The sequence below is a fragment of the Somniosus microcephalus genome, chromosome 12, assembly GCF_052327205.1.
Source record: "Somniosus microcephalus isolate GS21.2 chromosome 12, FLI_Smic_1.0, whole genome shotgun sequence".
Lineage (NCBI taxonomy): Eukaryota > Metazoa > Chordata > Chondrichthyes > Squaliformes > Somniosidae > Somniosus > Somniosus microcephalus.
In genome coordinates this window covers 220049095-220062615 of record NC_140998.1, presented here as the reverse complement: position 1 = coordinate 220062615, position 13521 = coordinate 220049095, and the positions used below count along the sequence as shown (strand labels likewise).

The window sequence follows — 13521 nt, the reverse complement described above, 5'->3', positions numbered from 1 at the left end:
GGAAAATGATCACCAATGCATCCACAATCCCTACCGCCACTTCTCTCAAGACCCTAGGATGTAGGCCATCAGGTCCGGGGGATTTATCCGCCTTAAGTCCCATTATTTTACTGAGTACCATCTCCTTAGTGATTTTAATCGTGTTTCGCTCCTCCCCCCCATAGCCCCCTGTTTGTCCAGTGTTGGGATATTCTTAGTGTCCTCTACTGTAAAGACTGATACAAAATATTTGTTCAGCGTCTTTGCCATCTCCATGTTCCCCACCACTAATTTCCCGGTCTCGTCCTCTAAGGGACCAACGTTCACTTTAGCCGCCCTTTTTCTTTTTATATAGCTGTAGAAACTCTTGCTATCTGTTTTTATATTTTTTGCTGGTTTACTTTTATAATCTATCTTCCCTTTCTTAATTAATCTTTTAGTTATTCTTTGCTGGCTTTTAAATGCTTCCCAATCTTCTATCCTCCCACTAGATTTGGCTAATTTATATGCCCTTGTTTTCAGTCGGATACTATCCTTTATTACTTTACTAAGCCACGGATGGCTGTCTTTTCTTTTACTCCCCCTTTTCCTCAGTGGAATATATTTATCTTGAAAGATGTGAAACATCTCCTTGAATGTAGACCACTGCTCTTGTACCGTCTTACACTTTAATCTGTTTTCCCAGTCCACTTTAGTCAATTCTACTCTCATACCTTCGTATTCTCCTTTATTTAAGCTTAGTACGCTGGCTTGAGATCCAACTCTCTCACCCTCAAACTGAATTTGGAATTCAACCATATTATGGTCACTCATTCCAAGGGGATCCTTTACTAGTACATTTTTTATTAATCCTGTCTCATTACACAGGACCAGATCTAAGATTGCCTGCCCCCTGGTTGGTTCAGTTACATACTGCTCAAGGAACCCGTCCCTAATACACTCTATGAACTCTTCCTCAATGCTGCCATGCCCAATTTGATTAGTCCAGTCAATATGAAAGTTAAAATCCCCCATGATTATAGCTGTTTCCCTTATTACAAGCCCCAACTATTTCCTGATTTATACTCCGACCAACAGAGTTGCAACTGTTAGGAGGCCTATAGACTACGCCCACTAGTGACTTTTTCCTCTTATTATTCCTTATCTCCACCCAAACTGTTTCACTATCCTGATCCTTTGACCCAATATCATTTCTGACTATTGCAGTGATCCCATCCTTGATTAACATAGCAACCCTACCTCCCTTTCCTTCCTGTCTGTCCTTCCTAATTGTCAAATACCCTTGTATGTTTAGTTCCCAGTCATGATTATCTTGCAGCCATGTTTCCGTAATGGCCACCAGATCATACCCATGTGTAGTTATTTGCACCGTCAACTCGTCAATTTTGTTACGAATGCTGCGTGCATTCAGATAAAGAACTTTCAAATGTGTTTTCTGACAATTTATTCCTGCTTTTACCCCTTTTACTACTTTACCTTTATCATTATACATTCTGTCCCTTCCTGACAAGCTCTGGTTTTTAATTCCCCCACTGCTAACTTGCTCTATTGCCTTCTCCGCTGTCATTTTTATTTTTCGCTCTCTTAAAACCTCCCCCCCACTAATTAGTTTCAAGCCCTGTTCAGTCTCTCCTGATAGTTATAACCTCGCAGTTCTGATATCATCGTTGTGAATCTTTTGTACCTTCTCCAGTGCTTCAAGCACTTCAATGGCCGCAATAATTTTGGGAGGTTCGAGGAGGGGAAAGGTGCTACAGAAATGGATTTCCCATTAGTCCTTGTGTTGCAACTCGATTGCTAAGAGCCTGCTTCAGCCTGGAAGGTGCCTCTACCTGTGGAACAGACCCTAATATTCCTGCTACATGTGTGACGCAGGGATCTTTTTGTTAATCTTTGACCCTGACTTACAGTGGTGCGCCAAGCTGCAGAGAGCAGTCAGGTGTTATGTACAGTTTAATCAATCTTTGGCCAATGCATTGAACGTCGCTCAGTCCATTTGGAAGAAGAGCAGGGGGGGCGAGTTCTCCCCGGTGTCCTGGGCCCCAATCATCTTCTTCTTCTTAGGCAGTCCCTCGGAACCGAGGATGACTTGCTTCCACATTAAGAATGAGTTCCCAGGTGACTGATGAGTCCAATGCGGGACCTACAGTCTCTGTCACAGGTGGGGCAGACGGTGGTTGAAGGGGCGGGTGGGGTGCTTGGGTTGACGTGCGCTCCTTGCGTTGCCTGCGCTTGGCTTCCGCTTGCTCCCGGCGAAGAGACTCGAGGAGTTCGGCGCCTTCCCGGATGCTTCTCCTCCACTTTGTGCGGTCTTGGGCCAGGGATTCCCAGGTGTCGGTGGGGATGTTACACTTTTTCAAGGAGGCTTTGAGGGTGTCCTTGAAGCGTTTCCTCTGCCCACCTGGGGTTCTCTTGCTGTGTCGGAGCTCCGAGTAGAGCGCCTGTTTTGGGAGTCTCGTATCGGGCATGCGGACAATGTGACCCGCCCATCGGAGCTGATCGAGCGTGGTCAAAGCTTCGATGCTGGGGATGTTGGCTTGAGCAAGAACACTGACGTTGGTGCGCCTATCCTGCCAGTGGATTTGCAGGATCTTGTGGAGGCACGATCCAATGATTTACAAAGGGTTTAGCATAACTTCCTTATTTCTGTAACTCGATTGGAATTTCTAACGTTTGGCCCCACTTGTTTTGCCAACCAGGTATTAAAGGCAAAATATCTGCGCCAGCCAATAAAGTTCGGCAGGTGATAAAGGGCGGGGGGGAAGAAGGTGTTCTTGCCCCTTTAACTCAAGCCCTGGTCGCCTCAAGGCAGGAGAGGTGATTGAACGCACGTTGGCGATCGTTTCTCAAACTGCTGGTGAATGCAGCAGGTGAGGACTGTTGTGGTGGGAGGAGGGGCATTTTTTTTTTGTGTGTTGCAAACTGATCCTCGAGGGTGAGTTTCACTGAAACCGACCGTGAGTCAATTTCAGGTCGGCGCCTAACTTTTAGAGCGAAAAAAAAAGTTTTAAAAAGTTTTGAAAAGTTTGAAAAAGTTTTCTGGCACCTGGATTTCAGTGCGGATATTCAGTCACTTGGAAACTAATCCTGGGTGAGCCCTTCACAGCACTTTAGGGAGGTGAGTCGAGGCATTATCTTTTAAATTTTGATTTAACTTTTGTTTTGCCGAGGGGTTTTAAAACTTTGTTTAACTTTGTTCCTTGGAGGGCAAGGTTTTTTTAATTAAAGAAACCTCTTTAATCTTTTGTCACAGGTCTCTTCCTCCCCCCCACCTCTTTTTTTTCGTTTCGATTGGGGACCCGATTTTGGAATACACGAAATCTTCGCCATCGTGGCCTATTAGTATCTGTGGAGACTCTGGAGACAATGACAGAGCCGGAGGGTAAGTGCAGGAGGGAGAGGAAAGGGGGCCGTTTGGTGAGACCGCACCTGAGAGGACTGTACACAGTTTTTTTCCGTCTCCTTACCTGAGGAAGGATCTCTCCTTAGGCAGTCCCTAGGAACCGAGAATGACTTCCTTCCACATTAAGAATGAGTTCTCAGGTCCAGTGCGGGACCTACAGTCTATGTCACAGGTGGGGCAGATGGTGGTTGAAGGGGCGGGTGGGTGGGGTGCTTGGGTTGACGTGCGCTGCCTGCGCTTGGCTTCCGGCGAAGAGACTCGAGGTGTTCGGCACCTTCCCGGATGCTTCTCCTCCACTTTGTGCGGTCTTGGGCCAGGGATTCCCAGGTGTCGGTGGGGTGTTGCACTTTTTCAAGGAGGCTTTGAGGGTGTCCTTGAAGCGTTTCCTCTGCCCACCTGGGGCTCTCTTGCTGTGTCGGAGCTCCGAGTAGAGCACTTCTTTTGGGAGTCTCGTATCGGGCATGCGGATAATGTGACCCGCCCATCGGAGCTGATTGAGCGTGGTCAGAGCTTCGATGTTGGCCTGAGCGAGAACACTGACGTTGGTGCGCCTATCCTGCCAATGGATTTGCAGGATCTTGCGGACGCAGCGTTGGTGGAACCTCTCCAGTGCTTTGAGGTGCCTGCTGTACATGGTCCATGTCTCTGAGGCATACAGCAGGGCGAGTATCACTGCTGCCCTGTAGACCATGAGCTTAGTGCTGGGTTTGAGGTCCTGGTCTTCAAACACTCTCTTCCTCAGGCGACCGAAGGCTGCATTGGCACACTGAAGGCGGTGTTGGACTTCGTCGTCGACGTCTGCCCTTGTTGACAGTAGGCTCCTGAGGTATGGAAAGTGGTCCACGTTGTCCAAGGCCTTGTTGTGGATTTTGATAATCGGGGGGGGGGGCAGTACCGTGTGGCGGGGGCAGGTTGGTAGAGGACCTTTGTCTTACGGATATTTAGAGAAAGGCCCATGCTCTCGTACGCTTCGGTGAAGGTGTTGACGATGGTTTGGAGTTCGACCTCCGAGTGAGCGCAGACGCAAGCGTCGTCTGCATACTGTAATTCGACGACATACTTGCCTTCGAGAGGCTAGACTGATTCCTGGGGTGAGAGGGTTGTCCTATGAAGAGAGATTGAGTAGATTGGGCCGATACTCTGGAGTTTAGCAGAATGAGAGGTGATCTCATTGAAATGTGTAAGATTCTGAGGGGGATTGACAGGGTAGATGCAGGGAGGTTGTTTCCCCCTGGCTGGAGAGTCTAGAACCAGGGGTCACAGTCTCAGGATCAGGGCTCGGCCATTGAGGACTGAGATGAGGAGGAATTTCTTCACTCAGAGGGCGGTGAATCTTTGGAATTCTCTGCCCCAGAGGGCTGTGGAGGCTCAGTCGTCGAGTATATTCAAGGCTGAGACCGAGAGATTTTTGGACTCACGGGGAAAATCGAGGAATATTAAGGCCTAGTTAGGCCACAACTGGAGTATTGCGTCCAGTTCTGGTCACCACACTTTAGGAAGGATGTGAAGACCCTTGAGAGGGTGCAGAGGAGATTTACCAGAATGGTTCCGGGGATGGGGGATCTTAGCTACAAGGACAGGTTGGAGAAGCTGGATTTGTTTTCATTTGAGCAAAGGAGGTTGAGGGGTGAGTTGATCGCGGTGGACAAGATTATGACGGGTTTGGATAGGCTAGATGGGGAGAGGCTGTTCCCACTAGTTGATGGTACAAGGACTAGGGGACACAGATTTAAGGTTTTGGGCAAGAGATACAGGGGGGACGTGAGGAAAAACCTTTTTACGCAGCGAGTGGTGAGGACCTGGAACTCGCTGCCGACGGAAGTGGTGGAAGTGGAGACACTCAATGTTTTCAAGGGGAGACTGGATAGGCACTTGAGGGAAATAAACTTGCAGGGCTACGGGGATAGAGCGGGGCAATGGGACTGATTGGATTGTTCTACAGAGAGCCGGCACTGACTCGATGGGCCGAATGGCCTCCTTCTGTGCCGTTATGACTCTCTGACGATATGGGGATCGGGCGGGAAAGTGGAGTTGAAGATCAGCCGTGATCTTATTGAATGGGGGAGCAGACTCGAGGGGCCGAATGGCCGACTCCTGCTCCTATTTCTTCTGTTCTTGAGAAGGTGGTGGTGAGCCGCCGCCTTGAACTGCTGCAGTCCGTGTGGTGAAGGTGCTCCCACAGTGCTGTTAGGGAGGGAGTTCCAGGATTTTGACCCAGCGACGATGAAGGATCGTCCGATACATTTCCAAGTCAGGATGGTGTGTGTGACTTGGAGGGGAACTTGGAGGTGGTGGTGTTCCCATGCGCCTGCTGCCCTTGTCCTTCTAGGTGGAAGAGGTCGCGGGTTTGGGAGGTGCTGCCGAAGAAGCCTTGGCGAGTTGCTGCAGTGCATCTTGTAGATGGTACACACTGCAGCCACGGTACGCCGGTGGTGGAGGGAGTGAATGTTTAAGGTGGTGGATGGGGTGCCGATCAAGTGGGGCTGCTTTGTCCTGGATGGTGTCGAGCTTCTCGAGTGTTGTTGGAGCTGCACTCATCCAGGCAAGTGGAGAGTATTCCATCACACTCCTGACTTGTGCCTTGTAGATGGTGGAGAGGCTTTGGGGAGTCAGGAGGTGAGACAGTCGCTGCAGAATACCCAGCCTCTGACCTGCTCTTGTAGCCACAGTATTTATGTGGCTGGTCCAGTTAAGTTTCTGGTCAATGGTGACCCCCAGGATGTGTGAGAGGCCTGAATTTGAGGAGCGCAAAGATCTGGGATGGTTGTGGGGCTGGAGGAGGTTACAGAGATAGGGAGAGGGCAAGGAGGCCATGAAGGGATTTGAAAACAAAGTTTGGAATTTTAAAATCGAGGCGGTGTCGGACTGGGAGCCAGTGTAGGTTAGATTTCCTGGGATTCCTTTTCCATACAGGTGACTATTTGCTCAGCTTTTAACTAACTTTATTTCTCTCTCTTTGCCAAGTTCTGGGGGTTGGAGTCCTTTATATTAATTCAACACCGGTGAGAGACAAGAGTTGAGGGAAGGTTATAATGGTTCCAGGAATCTGATCTAGCTGGGAATCTCTGATCCACTGATAGCATTGAACAGAGATACACAGTATTTATAGCACAGGAACAGACCATTCGGCCCCACTACTCCATGCGGTGTTTATGCCCCACACCAGGCTCCTCCCACCCCTCTTCATCTCACCCCCATCAACACCAGCCTCCTCTCACCCCTCTTCATCTCACCCCATCAACACCAGCCTCCTCCCACCGCTCTTCATCTCACCCCATCAACACCAGCCTCCTCCCACCACCCTTCATCTCACTCCATCAACACCAGCCTCCTCCCACCCCTCTTCATCTCACCCCATCAACACCAGCCTCCTCCCACCGCTCTTCATCTCACCCCATCAACACCAGCCTCCTCCCACCCCTCTTCATCACACCCCATCAACACCAGCCCCCTCCCACCCCTCTTCATCACACCCCATCAACACCAGCCCCCTCCCACCCCTCTTCATCTCACCCCATCAACACCAGCCTCCTCCCACCGCTCTTCATCTCACCCCATCAACACCAGCCTCCTCCCACCCCTCTTCATCTCACCCCATCAACACCAGCCTCCTCCCACCCCTCTTCATCTCACCCCATCAACACCAGCCTCCTCCCACCCCGTCTTCATCTCACCCCATCAACACCAGCCTCCTCCCACCCCTCTTCATCTCACCCCATCAACACCAGCCTCCTCCCACCCCTCTTCATCTCACCCCATCCACACCAGCCTCCTCCCACCCCTCTTCATCTCACCCCATCACCATATCCTTCTATTCCTTTCTCCCTCGTGTGTTTATCCAGCTTCCCCTTAAATGTATCTCTGCTCTTCGCCTCGACCACTCCCTGTGGTAGCGAGTTCCACATTCTCACCACTCTCTGGGGAAAGAAGTTTCTCCTGAATTCCCTATTGGATTTATCAGTGACTATCTTATATTGATGGCCCCTAGTTCAGGTCTCCCCCACAAGTGGAAACATCTTCTCTACGTCTACCCTATTGAACCTCTTCATAATCTTAAAGACCTCGATCAGGTCACCCCTCAGCCTTCTCCTTTCTAGAGAAAAGCGCCCCAGCCTGTTCAGTCTTTCCTGATCGTTATAACCTCTCAGTTCTGGTACCAATGGGCTATATCTCTACATAATGATGTTGCCCATTAATCTGGAGGAATGGACTATTCCTTGTCCTGATCTCTGTCCCCTGACCCAGGCTGGAAAAGTCAGTCGAGAAACAGGCGGCTGGATGTGAGGTCTGCCTCAGCCAAATAGCCTTCGGGCACTTTACTTCCTGGGCTCGCACAGAAAGGACACACTTCACGCTCACTTGCACAACCCTTCCCCAGCCAGTCTTGGAAGTATTGACTCCCGTCTAAATTGTCATCTATGTCTCTCTCTGTCTCTGTCGCCTCTGAGTCAGAAGGTTGTGGGTTCAAGTCCCCACTCGAGACTTAAGCACAAAATGCAGGTCGACACTCCCAGTGCCAGTACTGAGGGAGCGCCGCACTGTCGGAGGGGCAGCACTGAGGGAGCGCCGCACTGTCGGAGGGGCAGCACTGAGGGAGCGCCGCACTGTCGGAGGGGCAGTACTGAGGGAGCGCCGCACTGTCGGAGGGGCAGTACTGAGGGAGCGCCGCACTGTCGGAGGGGCAGCACTGAGGGAGCGCCGCACTGTCGGAGGGGCAGTACTGAGGGAGCGCCGCACTGTCGGAGGGGCAGTACTGAGGGAGCGCCGCACTGTCGGAGGGGCAGTACTGAGGGAGCGCCGCACTGTCGGAGGGGCAGTACTGAGGGAGCGCCACAGTGTTGGAGCAGTCGTCTTTTGGATGAGACGTTAAACCGAGGCCCCGTCTGTTCCCTTGGGTGGATGTAAAAGATCCCATGGCCACTATTTTGAAGAAGAGCAGGGGGGAGTTCTCCCCGGTGTCCCGGGGCCAATATTTATCCCTCAACCAACATCTTGCCCATTCCTTATCTCTGTAACCTCCTCCAGCCCCTACAACCCTCCCTATCTCTGTAACCTCCTCCAGCCCCTACAACCCTCCCTATCTCTGTAACCTCCTCCAGCACGTACAACCCTCCCTATCTCTGTAACCTCCTCCAGCCCCTACAACCCTCCCTATCTCTGTAACCTCCTCCAACCCCTACAACCCTCCCTATCTCTGTAACCTCCTCCAGCCCCTACAACCCTCCCTATCTCTGTAACCTCCTCCAGCCCCTACAACCTTCCCTATCTCTGTAACCTCCTCCAACCCCTACAACCCTCCCTATCTCTGTAACCTCCTCCAGCACGTACAACCCTCCCTATCTCTGTAACCTCCTCCAGCCCCTACAACCCTCCCTATATCTGCAACCTCCTCCAGCCCCCTTCAACACTCCCTATCTCTGTAACCTCCTCCAGCCTCTACAACCCTCCCTATCTCTGTAACCTCCTCCAGCCCCACAACCCTCCCAGATCTCTGTAACCTCCTCCAGCCCCTACAACCCTCCCTATATCTGCAACCTCCTCCAGCCCCCTTCAACACTCCCTATCTCTGTAACCTCCTCCAGCCTCTACAACCCTCCCTATCTCTGTAACCTCCTCCAGCCCCTACAACCCTCCCTATATCTGCAACCTCCTCCAGCCCCCTTCAACACTCCCTATCTCTGTAACCTCCTCCAGCCCCTACAACCCTCCCTATCTCTGTAACCTCCTCCAGCCCCACAACCCTCCCAGATCTCTGCGCTCCTCCAATTCCGGCCTCTTGAGCATCCCCCGATTTCCATCGCTCCACCATTGGCGGCCGTGCCTTCAGCCGCCTGGGCCCCGAGCTCTGGAATTCCCTCCCTAAACCTCTCCGCCTCTCTCCCCTCCTTTAAGACACTCCTTAAAAACCGACCTCTTTGACCAAGCTTTTGGTCGCCTGTCCTAATATCTCCTGATGTGGCTCGGGGTCAGATTTTGTCTGATTTACGCTCCTGTGAAGCACCCTGGGACGTTTTACTACGTTAAAGGTGCTATATAAATGGAATTGTGGCTGTTATGATCGAATACCCTTCAATACAAATATTCTGCCCGAATGCAGTAGATTGAGAAGCGGTGATGAATAGGGAGCACCTTAAATGCCAGGGCGGCGTAGGTTACTAACTAGAACAATACAGCCTCTGTGAATCCTGCCCGCAATCCTTTCGATATCTCAACAGTTCTCCCACTCCTTGTTAACGTGAAACTCCCAGGCACCATAACTACCTCCCGACAACTGACTGCTGAAGGAGGGGGTGGGGAATAGAAAGGATTCCCATCTCTCCAGCGCCTTTCCCCACCTCCGGACGTCCCAAAGCGCTTCACCGCCAATGAAGTACTGTTTTTGAAGTGTGGTCACTGTTGTAATGTAGGAAACGCGGCAGACGGTTTGCGCACAGCAAGCTCCCACAAACAAGCTCCCTTGGCGCCGCCCCTCCGATGGCGCGGCGCTCCCTCGGCGCCGGCCCTCCAACGGCACGGCGCTCCCTCAGTACTGCGCTGGGATTATGGGGCTCGTATATCTGGAGCGGGGACTCGAACCCATGACCTTTTTGACTCTGAAACGCGAGAGAGAGAGAGCGAGCGCCAAACCCACTGAGCCACAGCTGACAGTCATTGGGAGGAGTGATGTCGTGAACAGTATATTGGTACCACTGTTGTTTTGTATTGCAAGCTGACTATGTTTAGTTCAGTGTGGTTACGTCATGTTGCTACCCTTCAGTGGTGAGTGTACACTGTCCAAAGGTTGCTTATTTATACAACCAGGCCCGATCTCGAGACTTGGTGTCCTATTAATGCTGCAGAGACAGATCTCTGCGCTGCTCTCGTCTGCCCCCCCACCCCCCCCCCCCCCCCCCCCCCCCCAACCTCCTGGAACTGGCACCCACTCAACATTGGGAAACGCGGCTGAATTCCCACTGTGCTTCACCTGGCGGGTTTCAGCCGGGGAGGGAGGCGAGCGGCGGCAGCGGAAGGGTCGGAGACGGCGATGCCTCACTTGGTCGAAGAGCTGGGATTGAGCGGGTTTTGGAAGGCGGGGAGGGGCAAGTGGGGTGGGGGGGGGGTTCGAGCGCAAAGGGCCGGAGCGGGGTTTAGAGAGGGGGAGGGACTTTAGAGGGGGGGGATTTCCGTCAGTTGGTGGCGGAGGGCTTGCCAATGTGGGGCAGTGGGTTTCGGGAGGGGTTGAAGGGAGTTGGTGTGTGGGAAGGGCTGGAGCGAGCTCGGGGAAGGAGTTTTATTTTCGTGTGGGGTTCGGAGCGGATTCGGGAGGGGGTGAGTGTGGCGGGAGGGGAGTCATAGAAACTTAGGAACAGAGAAGATAGGAGCAGGAGTCGGCCATTCGGCCCCTCGAGCCTGCTCCGCCATTCAATTCGATCATCCAAGCTCAGTACCCTGTCCCTGCTTTCTCCCTATATCCCTTAATAGAAACATAGAAGATAGGACCTGGGGGTTCCCGTGTGGGAGGGGGGGAGTACTTGATCTCTTCGTGAAATGATGGGTGAAGTGTACAGGCGGGTAGAGTGGGGGAGTGCACAGGAGAAAGACAAACTCTCAATTCTCCAGCGCCTTTCCCCACCTCGGGACGTCCTAAAGCGTTTCACGGCCAATGAAGTACTTGTTCTGAAGTGTGGTCACTGTTGTGATGTAGGAAACGCGGCAGCCAATTTGTGCACAGCAAGCTCCCACAAACAGCAATGTGATAATGACCCAGATCATCTGTTTTTAGTGATGTTGGTTGAGGGATAAATATTGGCCCCAGGACACCGGGGAGAACTCCCCCCTGCTCTTCTTCCAATAGTGGCCGTGGGATCTTTACATCCACCTGAGAGAGCAGACGGGGCCTCGGTTTAACGTCTCATCTGAAAAATGGCACCTCCGCCGGTGCGGCGCTCCCTCGGCACGGGGAGTGTCGGCCTGGATGATGAGGCTCCAGTCTCGTGGGGGCTCGCTCCCACCGCCTTCAGGCCCTTGCGCCGATTGGGGAACCTGCCTTCGCCCTGCCTGGTACCCGTGACTCTGGGACTAGAGTGCACGATTAACTCTACATGCCCTTTTGTTGAGGTCTGTCAAGCTGCCAAGTTGTCAGGGCAACGATGGAGGGACAGCGAGTGTGTCCTTGTCGTGAGTTCCTGCCCTCGTGGGATCTATAACTGGGTGTTTGAAGTGAAGGTCTTTGTGCCAAAGTTAATACTTAACCTCCTTGTTTTGCAGGAGTCCTGAAAACTGGACCCAACAAACGCGCCGAGCCATGTGCACCAGTGGTGAAAGTCATTGCCGTTACCATAGCGATTGCCTTCCTATTGGCTGCTGCAGTGATTACAGTATGGGCTGTTGGTAAGGATTGGGGCTTCCTTGTTTTGTGGGGGGCGGGGGTTTGGTGGGCGAAGAGGAGCTCGGAAGAGGAGTCTGTGTGTAACTACTCCCATATATACAGCACCTTTAAACATCCCAGGGCGCTTCACAGGAGCGATTATCAGACAGAATTTGACGCTGAGCCACGTGAGGAGATATTAGGACAGGCGTCCCGAAGCTGAATCAAAGAGGTCGGTTTTAAGGAGCGTCTTAAAGGAGGAGAGAGAGGCGGAGCGGTTTAGGGAGGGAATTCCAGAGCTCGGGGCCCAGGCGGCTGAAGGCATGGCCGCCAATGGTGGAGCGATGGAAATCGGGGGATGGACAAGAGGCCAGAATTGGAGGAGCGCAGAGATCTGGGCGGGTTGTAGGAGGTTAGAGATAGGGAGGGGTGTAGGGCCTGGAGGAGGTTACAGAGATAGGGAGGGTTGTAGGGGCTGGAGGAGGTTACAGAGATAGGGAGGGTTGTAGGGCTGGAGGAGGTTACAGAGATAGGGAGGGTTGTAGGGGCTGGAGGAGGTTACAGAGATAGGGAGGGTTGTAGGGGCTGGAGTTGGTTACAGAGATAGGGTGGTTTGTAGGGGCTGGAGGAGGTTCGAGATAGGGAGGGTTGTAGGGGCTGGCGGAGGTTACAGAGGTAGGGAGGGTTGTAGGGGCTGGAGGAGGTTGCAGAGATGGGGAGGGTTAGAGTCATAGAGTCATAGAGTTATACAGCACGGATAGAGGCCCTTCGGCCCATCGTGTCCGTGCCGGCCATCAAGCCCTGTCTAATCTAATCCCATATTCCAGCATTTGGTCCGTAGCCTTGTATGTTATGACATTTCAAGTGCTCATCCAAATGCTTCTTAAATGTTGAGGGTTCCTGCCTCCACAACCCTTTCAGGCAGTGAGTTCCAGACTCCAATCACCCTCTGGGTGAAAAAGTTCTTTCTCAAATCCCCTCTAAACCTCCTGCCCTTTACCTTGAATCTATGCCCCCTAGTTATTGACCCTTCTACTAAGGGAAAAAGCTCCTCAGTATCCATCCTATCTATGCCCCTCATAATTTTGTACACCTCAATCATGTCCCCCCTCAGCCTCCTCTGCTCCAAGGAAAACAAACCCAATCTGCCCAGTCTTTCTTCATAGCTGAAGCGCTCCAGCCCTGGTAACATCCTGGTGAATCTCCTCTGCACCCTCTCCAAAGCGATCACATCCTTCCTGTAGTTTGGCGACCAGAACTGCACACAGTATTCCAGCTGTGGCCTAACCAGTGTTTTATACAGCTCCATCATAACCTCCTTGCTCTTATATTCAATGCCTCGGCTAATGAAGGCAAGTATCCCATATGCCTTTTTTACCACCTTATCCACCTGTTCCGCCGCCTTCAGGGATCTGTGTACTTGCACACCCAGATCCCTCTGCCCCTCCGTCTTGCCTAGGGTCTTACCATTCATTGTGTATTCCCTTGCCTTGTTAGTCCCCCCAAAGTGCATCACCTCGCACTTTTCCGGGTTAAATTCCATTTGCCACTGTTCCGCCCATCTGACCAACACATCTATATCGTCCTGCAGACTGAGGCTACCCTCCTCGCTATTTACCACCCTACCAATTTTTGTATCATCCGTGAACTTACTGATCATACCTTTTACATTCATATCCAAGTCATTAATGTAGACCACAAACAGCAAGGGACCCAGCACCGATCCCTGTGGTACCCCACTGGCCACAGGCTTCCAGTCACAAAAACAACCTTCGACCATCACCCTCTGCCT

The 13521-nt window shown here is 52.1% G+C and overlaps 1 protein-coding gene across 1 annotated transcript in view; it reads left to right on the top strand.

Moving 5' to 3' along the window:
* Positions 1-2773: 2773 nt before the first annotated feature.
* Positions 2774-13521, top strand: part of hpn (hepsin) — a 47442-nt gene continuing 36694 nt past the window's right edge. The window contains exons 1-3 of the mRNA XM_086004081.1: positions 2774-3097; positions 3233-3361; positions 11630-11752. Coding sequence (XP_085860207.1) covers positions 3346-3361; positions 11630-11752 — 139 coding nt within the window. The 5' untranslated portion in view covers positions 2774-3097; positions 3233-3345. The remainder of the gene's footprint in view (positions 3098-3232; positions 3362-11629; positions 11753-13521) is intronic.